The following is a 20,152-nucleotide window of genomic DNA, read 5'->3' on the forward strand; positions in this document are numbered from 1 at the left end:
GTGTGTACTTTTAGTTTTAGAGTTCAGTCGTGTGTAGTTCGCAGTATGAGCTTTCAGACAGATCCCTGGCGTTAGAGGGACGTGAGCAGAGGGGCCGACATAAAGGAGGCATCCTGTGTGTGTGTGTGTGTCTCAATATGTCGCCTCTGACACGTCTCCCTTCAGACAAATAAATGACCGCACTTTGAAAGAAGTCGTCCGTCCGTCTGTCCTAACAGGTCCCGAATAACCGTCGCAAAAAAAGTTAAAACCGCTCACGTAGGAAAGTTCATCGGAGGACGACTAAAAAGAAACTCCAGCGTGTTATTGCAGCTCCGGACTTTTCACAGGTCTGAGGAATCGGTTTAATTCTAAATCTATTGTTCCCGTCGAATTGAAGCACTAACGTGTTCATGGCGCCCCCTCGGCTGCTGGTTCGGAGGCTAAGACGCAGGAAAGGAGCAGAAATCGAACATTTCATCCTTTAAGTCGCCGTAAACTACTTTTTGCAAGATGTCATATAAATTATGTTTTGTTCATTACTGGAAAAAAAAAAAGAGAAGAAGAAGAAAAACACCTAGTGGTCCTCGAGCCAATCAGGAGCCTAGACTGTAAATAAATATGGACGCCATGACAGCTCCCCAAAAGTGAAGCCAAAGCGTCTTGATCACCCCCTGGTGGCCGGCTGCAGTATAAGTTAATAAACCCAGCATCCTCCTTGTTAGTGGATGGGACAGGGACCAAGCTAAAAGGTCAAAGTGCACGTTAAAATGTTTCTCAAAGATGGTTTCTGTCGTGTTAGTGTCTGATAAGTTTGGTTTTAATTCGTTATTTAATGTAATAAAAACAGGGCGACAGGTCATGATTGACAGCTGTGACTGGCGCTCAAGATGGCGGCGTTTGTAACCAGGATCTTTTTGGCTTCATTTCTGGATAGTGGGAGGAAGTGGAGACGCGGCGTCGTCCATCTTTAATTACAGCCCGTGACCACGAGGGGTTGAGAGGAATATTAGCGCGGTCTCTGACAGCAAGACGGGTCGACCGGCTCCAGAACTACACTGTAGTTTTACTGCAGTATTTTTTTAAACTTGTATGTTCCCACTGTAAAAAGTTATCGTGTAACCGAGCTGCTGCGGATTCAGGCTGATTGTGTCCAGAATCATCCAAACGTTTAAAATGGCGTTTCACCCATTTAACACCCAAACACTCCACCACTTCCAAGCCCCTGATATACAAGTTGCTGTTTTTTTTTTTTTTAGTGTCAACACATTTTGGCAAATCGTCGTCATCATCATTGTCGTCATCATCATCATAAAAATAACAAAAACATGAACATTAAAAACAGACGAGCTCAGTTCACATCAAAGTAGAATACGGATATTATATCTTTACCCACAAAAAGTTTGTTACGACTAGCTAGAAAAAAAGAAAGGAAACATCACCATGTTCTACAAGTGTGTGTCTGTCAGTGTGTGTTTGTGTGTTTGCGTTTTACGATGAAATGTTCAGAGATTAGTGTTGTGTAGTTTTTACATCTCCTCAGCATGTGTGTGTGTGTGTTTAGGTGTAAACTTACATTAACAAGCAACATGTCTTTCATTATCAACACAGCCCATTATCACGAACCACCCGCCCTCCTGCATAAAACCAAAATATAATAAAAAAAAAAACCCACATCACATCAGAACCATTTGCATTCCCAAAGTAAGCATCCAAATCCATCACCACGTAGAAGCTGGCCACTGAAAATCTCTAATCTTTCATCGAAAAACAAAAGAATATTTTAGTGTCAACTATATATATACTATATATTTATATTTTTGTTCTTTTATACCAACCAAACATATGGTATATTATGTGTTGCTGTGGTTATGGTCCCTGGCAACATCATGAAAAAAGTACAATGATTAAAATAAAGACACTGATCCCCCAACTTCATCCAGCTCGTGTGTATCTGTGTGTTTTAAGTTTCTGCTCGTGTGTGTGTGTGTTTTTGTCGTCTTTGTGCGATGAATTGTGTGTTTCACGTGTTCTTTTGGCGTGTTTTTTTTAATGTACACTATTTGTTCTGTATTCAGAGAGGACTTGTTTAAATGCTACACGTTTAGTGTGTTACGCTTGTCGACACCGACTGTGTGTTTGTAGTCGTCAGGATGGTACGTTGAGGCATTTTAGGCATAGTTTAGCGTGTTTAGTTGGTCTTTAGTGTATGCTCTTAGTGTGTAATTGTCGTAGTACGAGCGCTAACGCTCTAATGGCAGACAGCACAGGAGGCCTTCGCTGTGTGTTTGCTGTGTTTCTACGCATTAGAGCTGATGCTCTGTTTATAGACGGCGTGGTAGGCGTTTCGCAGCAGGACGTAGGGGAAGCAGGACTCCAGCAGGTCCATGGTCAGGAAGGGAGACTCCTGCACAATCTGAAACGCAAAATAAAACACAGACACACAATCAGACTGTTAGATGGTAGAAATACAAAGATGTGTTTTTGTCCTACGTTCACTCCAAATGTATCAGGAGCAGAAAGAGTTTTCTTTCTCTCACCATGTCCAGCAGTAAGTAAACAGATTCTCTGTTACGTGTCGTCATCTTGTCCGTCTCCTGGCCGATCTTCAACAGGCTGGATGAGGCCAGCTACACACACAAAGACACACACACACAGTACCACATGTTAGGGAGTTGTGCTGCAGTTTGAATCCAATTTCTAAAGCAAAATAAATCATAATCAGACATGGTTTCTATCAGTTGCTTTGATTCAAACTAGAGCAGTGAGCTTTGGAGTGAACTCTCTCAGCCGGTCCTGGGACTCGCCAGCGGCTGCAGCAGTCGTGTGCAGCTCAGGTATAAAACAGTTTGATGGTTAATAAAGTAAATTGTCTTACAGCCAGGAACTCTTTCAGACGATCCTCTATGCTCCCCTTGTGGATGGTGAAGAGAGCAGCAGCGATCTGGTTGATGGCTTTGGCCAGGCAGTGGATGTTGTTACAGTGGCCTGTAGGGGGCAGCAAACACAGTGTTATTAAGAGAGTAAGAATAATTCATCAATATTTAAAGATCAATTGATCCTGGTCTGATGATGTGTGTGTGTGTGTGGCTCTTTAATCTTTTCAGATTCTCCAGTCCAGAGGTGAAACTCATTTTTGTATTTCATGCAGATGACAGTTAACTCGTGTGTATGTGAGATGCATAAAAAGTAGGTGCGTGTAATTGTACGTTCACTAAATGTTTAGTGTGATTGCACTGTCGGAGAAAACCAATCACATGCTAATACGCCGTCTGCATACTAACGCCGCTGCAGCCTATTACAACTCATTATCCTGTTCAACTGTTCTTTATTAACAATGGCGCCTTTCATTTCAAGGTTGTTAGGAGGCGACGTCTTGATAATTCATCCCCGAGTGACACAACTCTTTGATACCTGATCAAAGCTTCATTCAACCACAACAGTGTCTCTATTACACCGAAAAAAAAACATCACGTTTAGTTAACGAGATGAATCTTTTCACTGCAACAAATAAGGATTAAACGGGTCGCACGGAGTAAACTGACCTTTATTCTCATTATTTAGAGGGAATGAGTAATGAAGGTGATGAAATGGCTCGTGTGCACACACATGAATCAAACCGAGGGCACGGGGTCAGTCTCATTTATATGCAGAGCAGATGCAGCAGATCATCTTCTCGGTAACGTGCAGTAGTTTCTCCTGCTCTGCTCTCAGTCGCTCCACGATCATTAGTCAATCGATTAGTCGGAGGACAGAATATCTAACGGTGATTATTGTGGAAATTATTAACCCCGCATGAGTCTTTATTTCCAGGAAAAGAAAAACACATTTTCTCAGGATCCAGCTTCATTAGATTGAGAAATAAAACACGAGAAGGAGAAGAGCAGTTTGTGAGTCTATCCCTCTGAGAGACGCCTTCTCGCAATGTTAAAGAAAGTATTCCTGGATACGCCCCCTGTATTGAATATGTTTACTGGATTCTATTAGATCTTCTATTAGTGTAATCCTCAACATTAACAACAGTGAACACGTAACCTCCTTGGAGGAGATAATGAAAAAGGAAAGTTTACTCTGCAGCAAACAGACGTCAGCAGCTCGTATTGTGATTTCTCTGGCGACGTCATGATCGCAAACATAAAATCGCGTTGACTGATCTCCTATTAATAAATGTGTTTATTATTTAAAAGGAAAAATCCTTGTTCACATCACAACAAAACGTTGGAACATCGCGGCGTCTTACCTTCAATGGCAGGGCTGTACTGGGACATCACGTTGCTCGCCAGCGTTGGCAGTGAAACGGCCACAAACACCATCAGCAGGCAGGCGATCTTGTACTCCTCCTCCGGACTGATGTTCTCTGCACACACACACATTAAGAAGGAAACTCAGGAGAGGAGATTTGCGAAAAGATGGATTCAGGTTTTATTCCTGTGTTTGTGTCTCACCACTCTTCTGTGAGGACAGAGCCACGACCAGCGCCGGGTCGATCTCACAGGGTAAACCTGCGGCTGACGACAGCTCGTAGACATTCATGGCCACCTGGAAAAGAGACTAGATATTCACATACACACCAGGAGAGAGAGAACATCTGAACCCTGACAGGTTACTTTATTTGTATTTGTTTTAAATGTCTGTTTCACCTTCATGTCCGTCTCTCTGGGAATGTGGTCTTTGAAATCTTCCACCGAACTGACCAGGAAAGGAATGTGACAGGATAAGACCTGGAGAAGGTGAGACGGGGACAAAAACATGATTTTCAAGGAAGAACAAGAGCGTAATATTCGGTATGTGTGTGTGTGTGTGTGTGTGTGTGTGTGTGTGTGTGTGTGTGTGTGTGTGTGTGTGTGTGTGTGTGTGTGTGTGTGTGTGTGTGTGTGTGTGTGTGTGTGTGTCTCTTACATCTCTCAGAGCCTCCTGAGCGAGGGAGCGGAAAGACAAAATGACTCCAATGATGGTCATTCTCTTCAAAACACTGTCCACAGCTACAAGAACACATGAAAACAAACATCAGTCAAATATATGTCAATAAAGCTACAACTGGTTAATCAGTGGCAATAAATATCACTATGACACTGATGTAATTCACAATGAAGAACAAGGCGGCTTCCCTTTGTAAGGAGTGAGACTTTTAGCTGTGTCCTGCTGAGAGTATTTGAAACAAGTGTTGGCAAATCTAACAACACGATTAAAAAAATACAGACGTGGTTTCTCAAATCAACACTTTTACAAGAACTTGACAGGAACCCAGACAGAACCCCTTTCTGTCTGTGAGATGAAAGATTCGACTACCAGAAGATATTTAATAGTGTGTGTTTGTGTGTGTGTGTGTTTGTGTGTTGTATGTTTACAGGTGAGTTTCTTGAAGAGCGCAGCCATGTGCTCTGGTTTGTCGAAGCTCGTCCTCATCTGAGTCAGCACCTCCATGTTCTCCACCACCAGTTTCTACATGGACAAACACACACAGTTAATGTACATGAACTGAAACAAATCTGCAGTGTTTAAACCTTTAAATCAGAGTAGATCCTGTGAGATTAAAACTTTAGTTTTTGTGTAAAGACATAGTTCATTGTGTGTGTGTGTGTGTGTGTGTGTGTCTGTCTGTCTCTGTGTGTGTGTACCTTCAACTCCGCGACCTGCGACGAGATGTGCCACATCAGACTCTCACTGAGGAACTTCATCCCGTACGGCCCCAGCAGCTCCGACAGAGAACGCATCTCTGTGAAATAACACAGTAATAAGAAAATATAAAATATGAGGACAGCAGGAGAATTATCTTTCAGAACCATGATTGCAGATGTGTATTACTTCAGAATACAATTATTCTGAGGAAGAAAGGACGACAGCACCATATTTCCACCTGCTGACAAAATTGTGTAAAGTGTTGTTTTGCTGTGTGTGTGTGTTTGTACCGGAGATGTCAGAGTATTCCTCAGCGTTGAAAGTCAGTTCGTTCTCCGTGGGCAGGTTGACAAAGGCCTTCATGGCAGGGAAGTAGGCGATGTGTCCGTTACTGACCTGACGGAGCAACGTCTCCAAGTACCTGAACACAAAAATACCTTCTCAGTGTCGTCCATCTATATATTATATATAACACTCAAAACACCCCAAATAACCCCGTCTGACATGTGGATGTTTGTGCTGAAACATTTTCTGCAGAGAGAATAAAAAAAAAAAAACCTGTAACGGTAGAAAAGGATTTCGGTCTGTGGAGCGATAAAAAATAGATGTTTTACCAACTGTTTTAATAAAAGAGTCTCTTACAAATCTGAGAGCGCAGGCTCCAGGAAAGAAGCAAGTCTGTACAGGTACAACACGAGATTCTGAAATAACCATCCTGCTGGAAAAAAAAACCTTCCATCTCCTTTTCTCTTCTGGTATTTTGTCCATTTAAAATCAGGCTTTAAAGTGAACGTACCAGTTTGTATACAGACTGGTGATGGTGGGTTCCCCATGGCTGTCCAGGTGCTGCGTCTGCTGCAGGAGGACGTTGTTGAAGACGCGGGTGATGTCGATGGTGACGTAGTTCTCTATGGACTGCAGCACCGTCATGTAGGCCCGGACGCTGGTCAGCAGCTCGCTGGGCTTGGCTATCTCCTGGGTCGCCTGGTTGTACATCGTCATCCCCACTATGGACCTGGGGACGGAGGGAAAACAGTCTTGTAGCTTGTCTGTCTGTCGAGGAATTGATGCTTCTTCTATTCACAGATAAATGTCACAGATAAAAAGGCTTTGACTTTTCTCTGTGTGTGTGTTTACTTGGTGAATCGGATCTCCAGGTGCGAGGTGAGATACTCTCTGGGTGTGAAAGTGTGTTCCCACACCGCCAAGTTGGGGACGTAGTTGATGGAGAAGCAGAGTTCAGACAACGCTGTGTGGAGTTTGTCCAGACTGTAAGAATAAAAGATAATAAAACAGGCTTTAGAAGATATGATAAAACTCTTTATAGAAATAGAAAGAACACGGATAGAAAAGGAAATGTAGAAAATCAGAAGAACTCAACACGTACAATGATAAACCAAAACCATGAGCATAAACAGCTGTGAAATGGCGTTCATAGAAACTCAATTCAACAATAAAAATTAGGTTATTAATCTATTATTAATAACTGGGAGAGTAGTAATTACGTATTAATATATTCAAAGAAAAACAAAGAACTGAAAGAGAGTAAGTGAGACACATGAACAAAATGAGATCCTCTCTGGTTACTAACTTGGTGACCAGTAATCTGTTCTTCCTCATGCTCTCCACTCCCGGTTTCTCCCGCTCCGGCTCGCCCTTCTTCCCCGTCGCCTTCTTGCTCTTCTTGTTCACGGCCTGGCTGATGGTCTTCGCACAATGCTTGGGAAGCAGCTGGAGATGGGAAGAAGAAGAAGACGAGAGTCAAGTGGAAAGAAAACCACAGACACAAAGAGAAAGTGAAGATATTGAGGGGAAAGACAGAATGATGCTCGAACCTCAGTAGATTTACTCAAATATGTGAACGCAGCGTCCTGATAAAGATGAACTTAAGAAGCTTTTAACGACAGGCATCACGGAAGGACTCAGAACATTAATGTGACAGCATGTAATATTATACAATGGGTATAAAAGTCAGGAGACTATGTTTATTTTAAAAGTACATGTCAAGAAAACTTTGTGTTGAAGTATTAATTCATTCCTTCATGTATAAACCAGTTCAGTCTGAATGCGACTTGTTATTGATCAATCAGACTTTAACTTTGGGGTGAAAACATCCTGACAGTGAAAAGTTCTCTCAGACTCTTCTCTCATTCTTGAAGGGAAATAGTTTGATGTTTCGAGAACTGGGCTCACTCGCGTTCTGCCAGAGAGATTTAATGAGAAGATCGATACCACTCTCATTTCTGATCAATAACTCTCTCGGAACATAACTTGGCGGGGACCAGTAAGTCTCAACTGGTTGCCAGGCAACTGGTCAGAGCCAGAAGGAAAATAGTCCTGCACATCACCTGATATAAAACGGTGGATTGACGTTTTTAGACTTTGGTGTTTTTATGGATGAAACAAACGAGATAAAAATTTGATAATTGATGAGCTGTAGAGTTGCTGAGTCAGGCGAGCCACTTCCAGTCTTTGTGTGAAAGCCCTGCAAACACTGTGCAACTTTAAATCCCACCTCACACTGCACTAGCGAATCGTCTAAGATGGAAAACCAAAGCAATGATTTATGCGCTCACACTGTACACTGCTGTTGGCCCCTTTCACTTTCACTGTGTTTTCTCATTTTGCACAGGAGGAATGTGCGAGAACATGAAGCCGTCGGGAGCATCTGATCGCTCCTTGCTCTCCTTGTTGTCAGACTCCGAAACGAGTCGCGAGTCTCAAAAACACGTTTGAATTGCACCGTGTACGTCCAGCTTTAGCTTCCAGGCTGCAGCTGTGACCTTATATTCACTTTACAGACATGAGAGCAGTGATGACCTTCAACAACTAGTCATTCCTTTACACTTGCTGCCTTTGCCTGTGTGTCCCTCACCTGGTCGCTGAGTGTACATTGTTCAGTGCAGATGTCTGTGATCAGGTTTCTGGCCTGTTTGGCCATTTCATCCAGAAACATGTTACACAACGACAGGCTCCGATCTCCTATGTGGTGTCGCTGTGGAGGAGGAAGAGTAAAATGACATAAGTCACGACTAAATATTACTGTCATCATTATTATGTGTATGTTACAACAGAAGTTTGCGTGTGTGTGTGTCTTTACCTCTTCAGGACAGAGCTCGTGTGTACAGGACATGAAGTGTGTGCAGAGCAGAGGGAAACAGATGGAGTGTCGGCTCTGGGAGGGAAGCTCCAAGCACTGCTGGAACATCTTCTCAAATGCGCGGCTGTAGAAGCTACACACACACAGACACACACAAGAAAAACATGAGGACACAAATAAAACACACTGCATGAAGTTAAGTAATTTTATTAATATGTCTGAAGATAAGATCTATTCTCTGAGTTAATCCTACTACTTGTGCCTACTTGTGGGTATGTTAGTGTGTGTGTGTGTGTGTGTTTCTCACCAGAAGATGGACAGGTCGGACGTCTCCACCAGCATCTCCACCAGAGAATCCACCATTTTTGTGTGGAAGATGATGGTGTTCATCATTTTACCAAGCTCCTTGTGATCGGCTATTCCAAGACTGGCCTTGGAGACGCTTGTGTAGGCCTGAAGAAAAGAAAACATAAAAGAAACAGTTACACCAACAACAGAGTAAAGACACGATGCACTGACAGAACTTATTTGACCTTCAGAAATGTGTTTGAGTAGGTTTGTGTGTGTACCTGCAGTCTGAACCAGTCCAGTCTCATGCCTCTGAAGTCAAACACCTCTCCGTCCTCCACTGCAACACAAACACAACAATTAGCTCAAATTCTATCAACACAGACTCTGGTAGCTAATATAAAGCCAGATTACCCCATTTCACACATTTTACATTTATTAAAATGAGTTTAATTACAGCTACTGCAAAATAAAAAGTAACGGTTTACCTTGTTTGACACTGAGAGAGGTCATAGTGTTGACAAATGAGGACATGATTATAGACTCATCCTCTGGACACACAGACAGGTTCTGTTATATTGAAGACAGATGATAAGTTTGGGTTAGAAAAGATGTGCAGTGTGGAAGCATGTTTATTCTGACACACAAGATTAAAGCTATTAGTCTGTGTTTATCTAAAAGACAATGTTTGAAAGTCATGCAGATCCACATACAGCGTCTTTGAGTGTGTGTTAGAGTGTGTATGCATTTAGCGTGTGGTTTTACCAGTGTGTGTTAAAGAGTATGAATGTGTGTATACCTGCACCAGCTCATTCAGCACCACAGCATCAAACCCCGACAGGTACTGGACGTAATATCGCTGCATCACCGGGCCATACTTCCTGACATGAGCTCTGAGCTCCTCCATGTAGAAGATCAACTCTGCTATGTGTCTGCAAATCACACACGTGCACACAGAGTCAGACGAGAGGTGCGCAAGCAGCGAAGCAGAAAATATGCAAAGGACTTGGTGGTAATTGCATTTAAATGTGCACTGAAATGTTGATGCAGGTGAGCAGGTGCGTACTTGTCTATGAAGTCGTCTGTGCTTTTCTTCTGGATGTTGTCGGCATGTCGGAGAAGCCATATTATCTCGTCACGGGCGAACGACAATGCCATGAACACAAATAATGCCTGGTGAGGGAGAAAGAGAGAGAGAATGAAATGAATAAACATGGAAGTAGAGAATGTGATTTAAATAAATTTCTGATATATTTCCAGGAGCAGTTGGAAGCAAGTGCACACTCACAGTCTCTGAACCAAATATGCAAAATGTTTACTGTCCGTCTGGCTCAGTGGTTAAATTCTGTTATAGATTTATGAAGGTCGCCATCTGGCCACTGGAGTTCAGACTTTTTTACGATGGTAATATCTATCGGCCCTGATAAGCTGCAAAATCTATGCAACATGAAAGCTGGTATTGCAGTGGTTTAAAATTTCATTATGGTATATAGTATTCCAAACGCCCAGAGGAGAGCCGAGTCATAATATAAGGACATTTAGGTTGAAATTTTGAATATTTGAAGGTGATATTCAAGTATATATTTGGCCTATGTCTTTATCTGTTTATGCCATTTGTATTTGTTGATGCAAAAATGTTCTAATGAAGAGAGAGTAATGTTTTACATAAAGATTTTGTTCTTAGTGATTAAGTGTTTGTTTAAAATAGCAGCCAACTTTCTGGGAGATAAGCCGAGGAACAAAAACTACTTAAAGTGGTAATAATAAACTTATATATTTAAGACTATTTGAGTTATTTAAGGTGGCATTTTACTGCTTAAAAATGTTATTACACCAGGTATTGTTTATCAAGATTTATCATTATGTCCTGCTCATGCATCTCCTTTGAAACTGAATCTCAGGTTACTTAAGGTCACTGTTTAAGGTGGTATTGTGCAGTGTTGCACCTGCATGAAAACCCAGTTTGCTCTTAAGCACAAGAGCAGTAGAGAGTGAAAGAGAAGTTCTCGCTTGTGAGAGAACTACATTGATGCCACTCAAGTGTAATAAGCACAGAGCTGCAGCTGAAACTATGATTGTCTGTGTGGACGGTAAAAACTTTATGGACGATAGCACAAGTGGAGTGACTGAGCGAGTATGAGACAAATACTCTACAAGGAATCATCGAAGCAAAACACTAACTTAAAGATCTCTATTGTTATTATGAGAAGTGTAAACATTATTTTGGTTCTTTATGAACGAAATTAGAATATGGCGGGCAACCACAGTTTAGATAATTAATGGGAATCACAGATTGTTTATTACCTTAGGACCGAGCAGTCCAGGCTGATCCGCTAAAACCGTGGCCAGCTCCTTCAGAGCCGATCTTAGGAACTTGCGTCTCTCTCGGTGCATGGAGCCTCTGCAGAGAGTCAGACAGGCAGCGGAAGTCAGAGCAGAGCATCAAAACACACCAGCAGCCTGATTAAATGGTATTTTGACACTTTCAGGACAATCCCGCCAGAGGACACAAAAAAGAAAGAGGATGACAGGAGCAGGAGGAGAAAGAAGATGAAAGGGGAAGATGGAATAAGTAATGAGGATAAAAGCAGGGATGAGACTGAGGGGGAGACAAAGAGGGGAGGATGAAACAGGGAAAAAACTGAATTGGGGATAAAGGGAGGAAGGAGGTGATCTGTCTGTGTGACACTCTCCCGGAGAGACACAAGAGGGTAGAAGCAAAAATAAAACAATGGTTAAATAGGGATGAGGAAAAAAAAGATAAAACTGGAAATGTGGGCAGTGAAAAGAAGCAATAAAAGGTTAGGAACAAAAAGTAGAAATATGATGAAAATCTCAAGAGATATGATGAAGGGATGAGAAAGGGATTATATACATACGCATGAGACAGGGCCTGTTCTTTGCACTCTCTGATGTCGTTGATGCGTTTGTTGTACCTGGAAAAAACACAGGAACGGAGCATTTGCATTATACTGTGATATGGTTTTCTAAAATATGAAAATATGGTTTATTATTTTCAAATTCCTATATCGTACTTAGCACTGCTAAATACAAAGGCTTGAATGATAAATAACTTTTTTGTGTTTTTCTAAATACAAATCGGTGAAACTTGGTTCACTCTTGGTCTGTGTCCACACATGTAAAGGTGTTTACCCTCTGATGTTCACAAACAGATCCTCTGCGGCCTTGTGGATGTGGAAGACCTCGTCCCTGAACAGGCAGAGGCAGGTGGAGCTTTGCAGAGCCAACTTCCACAGAGACAACGCCGCTGCATCGGTGTTCAGCACCGCGTGACACAGGATGAAACCGACTGCAGAGGGAACAGAAAGGGGTTTATGAGTGCGTGCTGACAGAAGCCTTTTGACCCAAGTCAGATGAAGGATTAAATGTTTCTGCAGTACTCACAAACAATCCACTTCTCCATCGCGTCCAGTGACAGATATTCACACGGCATCTGAAGACAGAAACGTAAGAGGTCAGTGAGGTGTCATCCCCAAAAACATGTTTTAGTTTTAAAACACATCACTTCTTTTGTTATGTTCACGCCTGGCATCCACAAAACAAACTTTTCAAGGCCCTGATACGAAGATGTTTGGTCCTGGTCCTGTTTAAGACTGAAAACTCCGGGGTTATGTTTAAGTCTGGACTCTGACTTTGCAGAAACCCACGTTCGCTTAGTAATGAGGTCGAATCAATCACAATGTATCCGTCCTTAATCCGTCACCCTCCCAGCATCTGACCATCTCACGTAAGAAAACAAATGGAATGGTCTTCGACTAACTGTCGTGAAGGATAAAGAAATAACAAACTTTTCGAACACTTAGGTGTCAGTATTATTGTCAACCTCATCCAACAAAAAGAAATCTGTGCTCTCACTTTACATCAATAATGACTTTGTAATGTCAACCACTTGAGTGTGGTCGTCATACTAACAGTGTCTGACTGAGCAGGATTGAGCATGGTGGAGGGGGCAGAGATGAGCGAGAGCAGCTGGGCGTTCCTCCATTGGTCGGCAGACAGGTTCCTCCTGGGGTAAACCATCGTAAGACTGATCAACGCGTCCGACAGGGACTGCAGGAGAGGAAGGGCAGGAAGAGACAGATGAAAGATACAAAACAGGCACTGAAACTTACTGTACTGATATTATAAAAAAAAATGGCACAGTTTCATGGTATATTTTTGACAAATGAGCCAAATTAACCAGTTTGTCTGGATGTGAGTTCATATTTCTGCCTTTGTGGATGACCATGCATTTCTGTACTGCGTGAAAAACTCCATAAAATATGTCTCCGTAGTGTAACATGATCCAACTTCATTTGTGTATGAAGTGTATTAAAGTAAAAACTGCAGCGTTAGTGTTTCAGTGGAATGAAAACACATTAGTTTCACTTTGATTTAATTGAGCTGATACTTCAGCTCCCGCATCAAAAACAGGAAATCGTTTCAAGTAACTGAGCTAAATTTGGCTGCTATGGCAACTGTGCCTTGGTTTAAAAAGATTATATCTGTTGCACACATGGTGGATCACACTGTAAACATGCAGAACTACTTCAGAGGTTTACTCTGTGCTACTTTTACAAAGCAGTGATACAGAGAAAATGTGATACGTAAAAACACTCAAAAAAGCAAAAAGAACAACAACAAAAATGTGAGTGTTTTGTTTGTAGGATAACTCTCATCACTAACCCAGGTAAAAGGGACCTGGGGGCCCTACATTCAACCAAAACAAAAGCTAGTGCCCTGGGGCCTTGTTAGCGGGTTCCGACATGTTGACATTGCAGTCTCCTGTACACAGCTGATCATAGAATTTCAGGGTGTTCTCACAAAATTGTTGTTGCTGTGAACTAAAGTAATCAACCATTTTCTTTGGCCCAGGCAATTGCTTGTTTGACCTCCCTGGTTGTAACGCCGCTGACGCTGCTTAATGAAAACTCGTACCTTTCCATGTGGAACAAACTCCTCCATCATCTTCTTCAAAGGGTTTTCATAATCCACAATCATCTGGCCCAACCTGGGATACTCACGATCACTGTAACACACACACACTTTCCAGGTTAAATCTGTATTTTTGGAGTAATAAGACAAACGTGTTATTGTTTGTGCGTCTTGCCCACCTGGCTCCGTGTGTCATCTCATGGGCATAGTTGTACAGTCCTATGATGGCTTTCCTCTCCTCTATGCGCGACAGTATTGTCATCAGAGTAGTGTAAGTCACCACCAGGTCCAGGTAGTTCTTGGTCAGGTCAAAGTTCACCGTCTGGCAGGAGACAAATAAAACAGGTTGAATTGTATTTACCTTTACAGCATCTCTTCAGCAGAGAATTCACATTGTTCTAGTCGTTAATAAGATACACAGACAAATATTATCTCTGTATCTGTCGTCTGGTTTGTGTGTTGCACTTACAATATCAAAGAAGACCTGGCAGGCGTCGATGGTGTTCAGCAGCTCACACACATGGTCCTGTGGATGAAGAAGTGCAAATTAAATCTCTTCATTAGAATCAACAGATCACAAGTTCCCGCAGAGTTTACCATCACTGTGTGTGTGTGTGTGTGTGTGTGTCTGTGTGTGTGTCTGTGTATGTTTTCCTACCTTGAATTCCATGACATCTACGAAGGTAAAATAGTAGAGAGCCAAGTTTTTCAGGATCTCTGACTTCTCCTTCTGCAGCTGAGCCAGCTGTTGCTGTAAAGCCACACAGCAGAAGACACAGTTACAGAGGAACTAATAAATATGTGATTAACACAACCTCTTATTATTTAATGGATTCTTTCCCCCCAAAAAATGATTTGTCTGCTTGAGTCCTCCCTCGATGTGGTTTGATTCTGTGCAGCAGAGAAGTTCTATGTGTCCCATTGACAACACATTAGAAACTCAACTACTCTGCTCTATCAAATACACTAAGATATGCATCATCTTACAAGTTACTGTAAAAGATACTAAGTTCAAAGTCTCATTTTCTACTTTGTGTTTTTAAATACTAAAGCTGTCCATCCAACAATGTGTTTTCTAGGTTTTTAAAGACAGAACTGAAATAGAAACTTGAATCAAAGCACTGAAAGCCAAACCTCTTTCTGTGCGTGTTGATGATTGGAAATGTTTCGCAGTGGATGCTGTGTTTCTTTAATAATTCAGCTTTAAAAGACTGTCACGTCAGTCTTTTAAACAGGTTTCAATATGTACACAAAGTCAAACATGCAGTGTGAAAGCTCTACTGTAATAAAAAGCTGTTTCTATTTACATGACTGAAGAATCCTGCATGTAAATCAAACCCATCTCCAGAAGCTGTGAGCGTCTGAGCTCAGAGCTGTAGCCTGAACCAGAGCTAATCTACCAAGGAAAGAGGGGAAAGTGTAGAAGGAAGTTTGGGACACTGCTGCTGCACCGAGGAGTTCAAACTTCTGTTACACCAAGAGGAAGTGTTTAATCGTTATCAAACTTGTAGAGGTGATTAGTTTCCTGTCCTTTATCTCTAATTTGTAGAGGCCAGTTTCCCTGTATGTTGGTTTCTGTTGCTGCTAAATGAAAGAGGCAGAGTTGTCCTCAAACCTGTGGCCTCACAAGTAGGTATATCTACTGTTTATATCACTCCTCAGTGCAGGCAGTCAGTGCGTTATTTAAACAGCCAGCTAGTTGGTCATCGAGCCATCTAACCAATCAGCAGCCAGCCGGCAAACCCAGTAGTGAACCAGCCACACAGTCACTCAGAGGATGAAGGAATGAAAAGTATAAAAAGCTGCCAGCAGAGGACAGAGGGGAGAAGGCGGAGCGAAGCAAGACACACTGCAAATAGCTTCAAAAACAGGTACAACAGAATTACGTTATCGCGAAACTTAGGTACGTGAACTAAAATACAAAAAGGTTACAGGAACTTAGATACAAAAACTTACCAAAAAGCACAAGTCCGGAATAAGCCAAGTTTTAGCATGCAAAACACAAACAAACACAGAAACAAAGCAGAAAAACAACGTAAGAGACAATTTCTGCACAGTTATACTGAATAAAGCAGTTAGCTTGACACAAACACACACACATACACACACACACAAACACACACACACACAGCTGTTTCCTACATGACAGTTTCACATAAACACAAAGGCCAGAAGCTATGACTTAAGCTAACAAGTAAAGCTAAAAGAAATATTTGATGAGCAATGACTTAGTTTAGTTCACTCAACAAACCTCCAGCACAATCACAGACACACTCAGAACTACAATCACAGTCTTGTTCACATAATCCATTCTGGAAATAAAACAATCTGCAGGTTAGAATATAATTTGCCAGTGGAGAGAAAAGGTTTCACGTTATGTCACTTGATTTTCCCGATTAAGGGGAAAGGGCTTGTTTGATTGTTTAAATACAATCCTCCACTGCAATGAAGCTATTACAGAACATATTTGTTAACAGAGTTAGAGCTGCAATGCTGTAATAAATTGATCAGTTCAAAGCAAATGGTTCAATAACTATATTGATATAATTGAATTGTGATGGCCCCAGTTTCTCAAATGGAAGCACTCGTTAACTTGACACATTAATGACGTCACCTTGTGATGTAAGATACAGCAATTTACATTTTTAACTGTTTCCTGAGGAACTTATAGATTAAAATATGAATTAATTATTCAACAAAATGATCAGGAGATTTATCTATAATGAAAATAATCGACAGCCACAGCGCTAAACTGAATTATATCATTTCTGACATAAAACTGTCTATTGCAAAGCAAAGGTTGAAGTGACGAGCAGGTTTCACACTTACGTTATTATTCCGCGTCTCCACCGCAGGAAACTTCCTGACGATAAATTTAACCGCCGACTCCAGGTTCTTATCAACGAGATAGGAGGGCTTAGCCTTGGGATCCCCACATGCCTGGAAAGGAGAGGAGAAGAAGAAGAGGTGAGCAGAGTCACAAGAACAAATATGATGAAGTAAACTTTAACCTCTTTACTCTCTATCTCAGTATTTCTGACTCTATTTATTCTAACATTTTCTTTCCTCATGATCAGGCATGTTAGATGTGTGGTCATCACCAGGGACACATTTAGTGCTCACAGTTAAAACTGGTTTATCTTAGATGTGGGGGACGTTTCCGGGACATGAAAACGAGCACACACAAAGCTTGATGCAGTGACCCGTGTGATTGTCTAATTCGACATGTAGATGTGCACGTCGACAAAGGAGATTTGGGAAGTTACACGGGGGGGGGGGTTTCATGTTTAGATAAACCAGGTTCAACTGTTGTAAAAGAACAAGAGCCTGAAGTGATCAGTGGTTCTCAGCTGCTGAGCTGTGGAGAAACATTAGAGAGCAGAGCCTTGATCCTGAAATGTTTATGTCAAATTGAAATTATACTTTGTGTTAGAGTCGGACATTATGCAGATAACGACATTATTCTAAAGATGTTATAATTAAAAATAAATATAATAAAGGTTTAATGTTTTACAGTTTAACCGTAAAGTTTATTATAAATGACTGTAAATGAAAACAAAATATAAATACAGCCAAATATATAGAATGTGAATACAGTGAAATCTTTTTTTATTTAAATGTATTTAAATTTACATCTTTTCTGCATCGTTTATTCTATAAAATGAAAGATTTAATATCGGCTTTCATGTTGCAATGAAATACCAAACATTTAATGGCTCAAATGCTCAACTGTACTTTTTTTGTATTGACTATTTTCGAGACACAGACTTCTGTACAGATAACGAGATTAAGAAAATAGATTTATCAATCTTTTTATTTTATTTATCGTTGTCAAATGTGGAGGCAAATGTTCTCTACAGCAGAAAGAGGTTGAGAACCACAGAGTCCCAGGTAATGAGAGGGTTTGAGTTTCAAACTGTCTATGAGCTGTCACTGGTTAGTGCCACTGTATGACAGGCAGAGTGCAGAGTGATGGATGGGTAGAGTGAAGGAGAGACTGAATGAAACAGCAGAGATAGAGAGAGAGAAATACACAGAGGAGGAGGAGGAGGAGGAGGAGGAGGAGGAAGGGGAAAGAGGGGGAACTTAAACAAAAGGGGGGGGGGCACACAGAGGGGTCAACTGAGAAATGACTTAAGAGAAACGGCAGAGGGACGAAAGAGCCTGAGACGAGAGAAATACGCTATTTTTTAATGTGTCCTGTCATCTGCACCTACACAAGCTGAATTTTCTGGAGAGCAGCAACATTTTTACTCATTTCACTGCATCTGTAGACCTATTTTTTAAAATCTAATTAAATACTTGAATCTACTCCTCAACAGGTGTCGCAGTATCTGCCTGACTATGGCAGGAAGCAACAGCGCTCATGCATTATGGGTAGTGCCGTAGTGGATGGCGAGGAAGATGTGGTCCATGCATGTGCCATAAACAGAGTGGATGTATAAAGTAGGTTGGCTGCAAACACAAGAGGAACGATCCTAGAAGAGGTCAGTGTCTTTGACCATTCTGAGGATTCAGTTCCTCATGGTTAAGGTTTAAGTTTAGAAAGTGGAAGCACACATTTAGAAAAAAGGCATAAAAAGTAACATGAGGTTACGAAAATGAACTCTTACAACACAAAACTGCACCATTAATGTCATGTTGCCTCTTGTATTTACAAACCACAGCTAATGAACCAACGGGCTTGAAACATCACCACAACCATAAACCAGGATTTCAGTTTGCATGGCGCTGGAATGTCTCCGGCTGTAGCCAGTGCAAAATGAAACCACAAACAGCAACACATGCTAGTTCACACGAGCACAGGAGGGAACGTCTACCTGGGATTAAAACGTGATGAAACACAGGCAGAAAAGTCTGCACACAAAACTGAGGTATCAAGAGCAACACACCACACTGCTGACAGCGTGTGTGGTCGTAGCAACGAGACTTTGAAACCTTCGAACCACAGAGATCAGGGCAACAAGGAGGTTTTAAATCTAAAAACTAAAACTTAAATTTACAGATTAGCTTTGACTATGACAGAGCCACAGTTTGTGGATGTTGCTGGTTTAAATTCAGGTTTAAGAAGAAGCACATGCTCCCACTTTGCATCCGATATAATCTGTTACCTCTGCCAAGGAGGTTTTCCTTTGCCTTGAGTTTGTGTATTTTTAGCAGGATTAAGCTACAACTACTGAGCCAATTACCACGAAGCTTGATGGGTCATGAAGAACCCAGGAATTACATTTTTTACTTTTTTAACATTGCGAATTAGTTGATTCATAAATAACTGTGTGTAACTCTTGATGAAAGAATTCTGACATATTTAGGGGGTTGGTGAATTATGGTACAGACCAAAACAAAATCTGGATCTAAAAAAAATCCTGACAGGAAAAAAAAGCACGGGCAAAGCCACCTAGCTTGTTTCATGCTAACAACTTAGCTAAAACCCCAGTTCAGTTTGTTTAGTTTGTTGCTGGGGTCACCTCCCTCTCTAGAACACCAGTAACAAGCAGTGCTGAGCTCGTTCTGAAACACATCTACTGGTGCGGGATCTCAAAACACAAAACACTGGGACACTTTGACACAGAACAACACACAACACCAACATGATTGTCAAAACCCATCAACGACACAGACTGGACCTGGAGTCTCAGCTTGTTTCCTCGTGCCCACTCCTCTCACATCTGACCAGATGTCCAACTTCAAACAGTTGTCACTGTCAATGTGTGTCAGATCTGTGTCGCGTGTGAGAGGCAGGCGGAATATTAACCACGTTAACAAGGAAACAAGATGTGACTGTGAAATCCATGCAGCTGCAAGCACAAGCCTTCGTTTTCTTGCTAATACAGCGCTCTTCTGACGACAACACAGCGCTAACCTCGCCCTACACAACAGACTAGCTTCTACATTGGCCACTAGAAAGGTAGTTACCCTTTGACTCACTCCGGGGAACTGTGGAGTAAAAACCGCTGTTGGGTTAACAATGACACTCTAACTCAAAATTAGCCAACAATCAAAAGTTTCTGAAATAGCTATCATTTAGACATATTTATAGACCTTTTGACTTCCTAGGAACTCATTCACAATATTCTCAGACTTCTGTTGGTGGATGTGATGCTGTAGTGACTGACTTTAACATTAAGCCTTAGAAATTCATGTGAGAGCAAAATAAAAGTGATAAAACTAATATTTGCCATCAGCATCTGTTCTGACAGCTGAATTACAGATGACAATGACATGATTCTG

At 41.5% G+C, this 20,152-nt stretch overlaps 1 protein-coding gene across 4 annotated transcripts in view; it reads right to left on the bottom strand.

Moving 5' to 3' along the window:
- Positions 1-1,101: 1,101 nt before the first annotated feature.
- The window catches only part of nckap1 (NCK-associated protein 1), a 28,120-nt gene continuing 9,069 nt past the window's right edge, over positions 1,102-20,152 (bottom strand). For 2 of the 4 annotated variants that reach the window (XM_035171677.2, XM_035171675.2), the window contains 30 exons: positions 16,751-16,861; positions 14,580-14,666; positions 14,391-14,447; positions 14,101-14,243; positions 13,925-14,015; positions 12,920-13,057; positions 12,392-12,440; positions 12,140-12,296; positions 11,866-11,922; positions 11,291-11,387; positions 10,053-10,159; positions 9,786-9,918; positions 9,475-9,556; positions 9,268-9,326; positions 9,006-9,151; positions 8,699-8,831; positions 8,474-8,593; positions 7,190-7,329; positions 6,736-6,867; positions 6,395-6,613; positions 5,889-6,019; positions 5,598-5,695; positions 5,328-5,421; positions 4,879-4,961; positions 4,620-4,700; positions 4,425-4,518; positions 4,220-4,336; positions 2,858-2,967; positions 2,520-2,609; positions 1,102-2,395 (listed from right to left, as the gene is read on the bottom strand). In XM_035171677.2, the coding sequence (XP_035027568.1) occupies positions 2,279-2,395; positions 2,520-2,609; positions 2,858-2,967; positions 4,220-4,336; positions 4,425-4,518; positions 4,620-4,700; positions 4,879-4,961; positions 5,328-5,421; positions 5,598-5,695; positions 5,889-6,019; positions 6,395-6,613; positions 6,736-6,867; positions 7,190-7,329; positions 8,474-8,593; positions 8,699-8,831; positions 9,006-9,151; positions 9,268-9,326; positions 9,475-9,556; positions 9,786-9,918; positions 10,053-10,159; positions 11,291-11,387; positions 11,866-11,922; positions 12,140-12,296; positions 12,392-12,440; positions 12,920-13,057; positions 13,925-14,015; positions 14,101-14,243; positions 14,391-14,447; positions 14,580-14,666; positions 16,751-16,861 (3,273 nt within the window). In that variant the 3' untranslated portion in view covers positions 1,102-2,278. Of the gene's footprint in view, positions 2,396-2,519; positions 2,610-2,857; positions 2,968-4,219; positions 4,337-4,424; positions 4,519-4,619; positions 4,701-4,878; positions 4,962-5,327; positions 5,422-5,597; positions 5,696-5,888; positions 6,020-6,394; positions 6,614-6,735; positions 6,868-7,189; positions 7,330-8,473; positions 8,594-8,698; positions 8,832-9,005; positions 9,152-9,267; positions 9,327-9,474; positions 9,557-9,785; positions 9,919-10,052; positions 10,160-11,290; positions 11,388-11,865; positions 11,923-12,139; positions 12,297-12,391; positions 12,441-12,919; positions 13,058-13,924; positions 14,016-14,100; positions 14,244-14,390; positions 14,448-14,579; positions 14,673-16,750; positions 16,862-20,152 lie in introns of all 4 variants that reach the window. The other 2 variants (XM_035171676.2, XM_035171674.2) reach the window with 1 other exon arrangement.

This window comes from Hippoglossus stenolepis, chromosome 12 (genome assembly GCF_022539355.2).
Source record: "Hippoglossus stenolepis isolate QCI-W04-F060 chromosome 12, HSTE1.2, whole genome shotgun sequence".
Lineage (NCBI taxonomy): Eukaryota > Metazoa > Chordata > Actinopteri > Pleuronectiformes > Pleuronectidae > Hippoglossus > Hippoglossus stenolepis.